This window comes from Microtus oregoni, unplaced genomic scaffold (genome assembly GCF_018167655.1).
Source record: "Microtus oregoni isolate MIOR12 unplaced genomic scaffold, Mior012 000002F_ref0000024, whole genome shotgun sequence".
Lineage (NCBI taxonomy): Eukaryota > Metazoa > Chordata > Mammalia > Rodentia > Cricetidae > Microtus > Microtus oregoni.
Genome location: NW_024543061.1, coordinates 10600568 through 10606791, shown reverse-complemented (window position 1 = coordinate 10606791; position 6224 = coordinate 10600568). Strand labels below are relative to the sequence as shown.

Below are 6224 nucleotides of genomic sequence, written 5' to 3'. Positions count from 1 at the left end.
GGAGGATGGGGCGTAGGGTAGGAGGAGGGGGAGGGAAATGGTAGGCTGGGAGGAGGTGGAAACTTGTTTTTTTTCCTCCTTTTCTAAAGAAAAAAAAAAGAATCCTCTGAACTACTATGCCATTTAAAAAAAAAAAAAGAAAGATATGCCTATGAAGATACAAGAAGCTTACAGAACACCAAAGAGACTGCATCAAAAAGTCCCCTATTAACATAATAATCAAAATACTAAATATACAGTATAAAGAAAGATTATTAAGAGCTGTGAAGGAAAAACACAAGTAACATATAAAGGCAGATCTACAACAGGACCAACGTAAAAAAAAAAAAAAGAATTATACCTGAATTTTCACTGGAGAAAATTAAAGCCAGGTCATGGTCAGGTGTTATGCAGGCATTAAGAGAAGATGGATGCCAGCCGAGATTACTATACCCAGCAAAACTTTCAATCACAATAGAAGGACAAAACAAGATATTCCATGACAAAACCAAATTTAATCAATATCTAGCCATAAACCCAGCCCCACACAAAATACTAGAAGAAAACGCCTAACAAAGGAAGTTGGCTACATCAACAAAAACACAGACAATTGATGATTTTATAACAGCAAATGCCATAGAAGGAAAAACACACAAATTAACATCACCAACAATGAAAACTAAATTAACAGGAGATAGCATTCACTGATTATTCATATCCCTAGTATAAATAGACTCAACTCACCTATAAAAAACACAGGCTAACAGATTGGATACAAAAGCAGAGGCCATCCTTCTTCTGCATACAAAAACACATCTCAACCTCAAAGATAGACATTGTCTCAGAGTTAAGGGTTGGGAAAAATATTCCAATGGAATGGACCTAAGACACAAGTGGATGTAGTTATCCTAATATCTAACAAAATAATCTTCAAACTAAAATCAATCAAAAGAGAAAAACAAGGATATTTCATAATAGTCACAGGAAAAATCCATCAAGAGGAAATCTCAATACTGAACATCTATGTCCCAAATACAAAGGAACCCTCATATGTAAAAGAAGCACTTCTAAAGCTTAAATCATACATTAAACCCCCAACACTAAGAGTAGGAGACTTCAATACTCCATTCTCAATACTGGACAGGTCAGTCAGACAAAAAAAAATAAAGAGAGAAATAAGGGAACTAACAGATATTATGAATCAAAGGGACTTAACAGACATGTATGGAATATTCCCTCCTGAAGCCACAAAATAATCCCACACCAGTTAAGAATAATGAACAATAAAAGGGTTTATTTATTTAAGGGGAAAAACTTACAGATCACCTTTCCAAACAACAGTTCTCTAGTTGCAAACAGGAAACTGAGTCTAGCCAACAGAACAAGAAGAGAGAAGCAAGAAGAAAGAGAGATACTATATACCTAGTACTGTTAATATGAGGTAAATTTCCAAACATTGCTGTAAAAGTAAACTGACTTAAATATGTAAGGCATTTTAGCCGAAAGTTGATGTTAGAACACCTCATTGATTTCTGTCTGTGAGAGCAGTATGTTGATCTCTTTCAGGGATTGCTCACACTACCCATGACTGTATTTTTGCCTGCTGATTGACACCAGTCACTCACATACACTGTCCAGACATTTCTTTATGTATTTGATTACTGCTTTGCATGAGAAACTCCAGCCCAGCCCAGCTGCTCAGAATGTATAAAGCAGGCCTTTTTGGAAAGAACTGAGTTACATCAGGAAGGCAGAGGGAACAATATGGAGTCACAGACACAAATACTCATGTCCCGACTGCTCTGGGTGTCTGGTGAGAAATATAAATGTATTATAATCTTTTTGGAGTCACTTCTTTGTATAAAAGAAATTTACAATTAGCACTAGGACACTATTTCTTACACTACTGTAAAAGATATACACTCTGACAATATGATATTATGAGGCTATAAAATGACAAATTTTGTCTGTATTAAATTCTGTGTTTTTTTTTATTACTTATGATCATTTGTTTTCCTGATTGCAGGTGCCTGTGCAGATATCACAATGACCCAGTCTCCATCTTCCTTGGCTGTGTCAGTAGGAGAGAAGATCACTATCAGCTGCAGGGCCAGTCAGAGTCTTTACAACAGTAACAGCAAGAAGAACTACTTGAACTGGTACCAGCAGAAACCAGGGCAGTCTCCTAAAACACTAATCTACTGGGCATCCACTCGGAAAACTGGGGTTCCTGATCGCTTCACAGGCAGTGGATCTGAGACAGATTTCACTCTCACCATCAACAGTGTCCAGGCTGATGACTTGGCAGTTTATTACTGCCAGCAGTGGTATAGCACTCCTCCCACAGTACTTCAGCCTCCAACAAAAACCTCTTCTGAGAGTCTCACCATCTGCCTTCATCCTGCACAGCCCTGGTCCTTTACACTTCCCCCTTCTTCCTTAGAGTCAGTGTTTCTGAAACTCTGATGAAAAAGTTCGCAGAGCTCAGCGAACTGTAATGCGTTCAATGTCTCTTTTGTTTTTGGTATGAAAGTTTTATACAAAACTGCAAAGGAGAACTAAGTTACCACAAGCTCTGTTTCTTGAATATATGAGGTCTTTAGCTTTTTATACTTCTGGGGCTCCAGTGTCAATCAGTAGACTCTATGGGCTGAAGTGATGATGACTACAAGCTGTATTTCATTTTGGAAGCTCTAGGGAAAAGTGTTCCCTGCATTTATAGATTTTAGAAGGCTTCTTACTTCCTTACTGGCGTCCAGTTCTTCTGTTTTTTTTTCTTTAACTTTTTATTGTGTTCTAGTCAGTTAAGTACCTTTCTCTGTGACCATGAGAGTGTACATTTGTGTGTCTGTCTGTATGTGTATGTATATTTCTAGGTGTACATCTGACATGGTATAGATACGGAGGTTAGAGGACAGCCTGGACTTGATCTTATCTTTGTCATTTGGGTTCTGGGACTCAAATTGAGGTTTGATATCAGGCTTGCTGTCAAGTGTCTTCGGCATGTGAGTCACCTTGTTGCTCCTTAAAATCTTTTATTGATTTAAATTTACTTTACATAATTTCTTTTTTTTTCTTTCAGGGATCATTTCTATAGTTTGTTACATAATTTTCTTAAATGCAAGATTTTTCCAGTATGTCACATATTTTGAACATATGTGCTTAACCTTCCCCATTTCTCCTTCCCTTTCCTGCAATCTTTTCTTACAGAGTATCTTCTAATTTTCACCCTGTCTGTCATATTATATGCACTCCCATGCCAACACATCCATGTTCATACACACATGCCCACACATGCACACCCACATACACACGTATGTACACTTATAGACAGAGATACACATATATCCTCATGCATACACACACACACACACACACACACACACACACACGTAGCCTTTGAAGATTCTAAATATGTGGATTCTAAGTTTGTAAAGGAAGGAAATTGTGGAATTTTTTTTGTCTTTGTTTTGGGGATCACATCTCCTCTTTAAGACTCTGTATCTGACTCCCAATTGTGGAGACAAAGGCACCTTCCTGCACTCTAATGTTGATATAATATTGTATCAATAAATCCTGTCTTCAAGTATTTATATGTCATATCAATTAATAAGGCTCAGTTTTAAGGGGTATATATTGTTATCCCATGTATATAATATTCTAACTATGTCCACATCCTAATTAAGAAACTTATCCTATTTTGAAGATATGTCATGGAACAAGTTTGTTACAAATTGCATAAAATAAATGGAGATTTCCAAACACCTTAAAGCAGACTGATTCTGGTCAGTGAGATTTTGAATATAGTTTGCTACATTTAGAAAAGCCTCAAATAAATGAAAAGAGGTACTTAAATCCACAGATAAGAATGATAATACACAAACATAAGATCATGAAAAATCAAACCAAAATTATACACCAAAGGATGTTAATTCACTCAAAGATTCAACTCAGATATCAGAAATGGGTATTATATTGAGTGATGATTTAAAAACATATTCATAAAGTAGTTAATTACCACAACAGATACAAACAAAATATTTATTCAGCCAAGGATGTACTGAGAAAGGCTAGTAAAATATAGGAAAACACAAACAAGATGGATAAAATAATCAGCAACATGGCAGAATATGTGAACAAGGGAAAATCAGAATTAAAATGTTAGTAAAATTTCAGTGTATCAAATACAGCACACAGCGAAGGGACACCTATAAGTGCAAGCATGTGGCTCTGGTAGGCCTTGCCCTTTCTCCCCATTTGCCTCTACCTCTGCTAAAACTATTAGATTACATTCCTGAAGCAAGACACAGGATCAATTTGCTTATATGGACAATCCTTCAATCAGAGGCTATCAAGGTCCAACTCTTAAAGAACCTAAATCCAGCAATCAAAGTCCTCATTGGCTCACCTAATTAACATATCCACTAAAATTAAACATCTCATCCTATCACTGGATTTCTGCCTTCATAAAACTACCATTTTCCTATGTGCTTTATCTGTCTCTCTTTATTAACATGCAGTCCTTTTTAATCCATGAAAAATACCCCAACACCCTTTCCAGGGTTACAATCCCATTCTCACTCTTCCTCTATATTCTGCCTTTTCTCTTATTCCTTGCTTTCTGCTCATCCGGGGAAAAACAAACATATGCTTTGTACTGAGAACTAATCTTATGGGTCCTGAGCCTATACTTTTCCTTTCACACAGAACAAAAAAAGTCTCCATAAGACTCAATAAAATGGAGGAAAGTATATCCTGTATGAAGACTGAAATTGAAAAAAAACATAGCTTTGAAACAGTGTTGGTTAAAAAATACATGATGATTATCATGTCAAAGAATTCTTGCATATGATGAAGACACAAATACTAAGAAGCATAAGATATAGAAGAGCTGAAAAAACTAAAGACATAGAGTATATTGAATAAAGAAAGCATAGGAAAAAATCATATTTAGAAAAATAATAGTAGCTTTTTTGGCGGCATAGCGCCTCCCTGCTCAGCCTGCTCGGGCGCTGGGACCAAACCCGAACCTGGAGGACAAAGGGGTGGGCGGTAGCTCCTTTGTTCCCATAGCCTGCCCGCAGCAAGCAGGGTGGGCCCTTTGTTCGCGAGCTAACCAAGCAGTGTGGAGTTTAGATCTGGGCACTTAGTGAAACATCATTATGGTGAGTGAGTGCTGTGGCAGCTGGGAACATACCTCAGCCCGCCCACACTTCCTGGCCATCCTACAGGGGCTATACTGCCCCATACCTCCTCTCTCTTCCTATCCCATCCAGCTTACATCCAGATCCCCCCAGCCCCTTTATTTGGAAACTGTCTCTAGGCCCTAATGCCTTCATTAATCTTAATTTTCTTTCTGGGATGGGAGTAAAAAAAATATTTTCAGTTTTTTATTGGACAACATTTCAAAATTATAATACAAATATTTATTTAAAAAGTGAAGCACAAGGTATTTGGCAGAATTATGGTGACCCTTTAAAGAAGAAATAACATTAACACCCCTGGAACTGTTCCGTGCGAAAGAAAAGAAAGGAATACAACCAGACTTCATGTAGGGAGACAGGATTATCCAGATATCAAAATCAAGATTCAAAAGGAAAAAAATACAGAGATAAGAGGTGAATTTTCTTTATTAACACAAGGACCTCCTAATTCTTGCAAATGAAATCTAAGAATACAATAAGAGGAGTGTAAACTGTAACCAAATTGTTTTCCTATGCAGGAATGAAAGCATGGCTCAAACCCAAAAATATTAACTCCAACTCAGCACAAAGTGCTTCAGAAGCAGAAATCCTGTCATCATCTTGGTACGTATAAAACACTCATTTAAACTCAGGATAAATCCCAGAATGAGCCAGCAGTAGAAGGATGTTTTCTGAATATAGTTACAAATGTAGGACACATTAACTGGCATGTGCAGCCCTGTATGCAGCTTCTGCTGGAAAAAGGAAGAGTACTTGGTTTCTGTTGTCAGCACCCAAAGAGACAATGTCAACTATTCATTTTCTTTCAAAATTGAAGCTTGCCATCAAGGAGACAGATGTTTTTTGATGACACAGTATGCTGACCCTTAGCAAGACCATCTTGATTGAAAACATCAAATAAATCTCCAAACAGTGCACAGACAGCTGATGGCTCACACTGTTCTGGAAAGACATGGAGGCACAGAAGCAATGTGATGGGTTCTTTGAGGAAGTCTTCACGGATGTGAAACTCAAGTACTGGCTGAGATGAATGTCTTCAAC

General features: G+C 37.3%; 1 gene segment (V, D, J or C); it reads left to right on the top strand.

The window, feature by feature from the left end:
- Positions 1 to 1743: 1743 nt before the first annotated feature.
- Positions 1744 to 2953, top strand: LOC121443257. The segment is given in 3 exon segments: positions 1744 to 1792; positions 2006 to 2324; positions 2923 to 2953. Coding segments are annotated over 3 exon segments (399 nt in total).
- The last annotated feature ends 3271 nt before the right edge of the window (positions 2954 to 6224 follow it).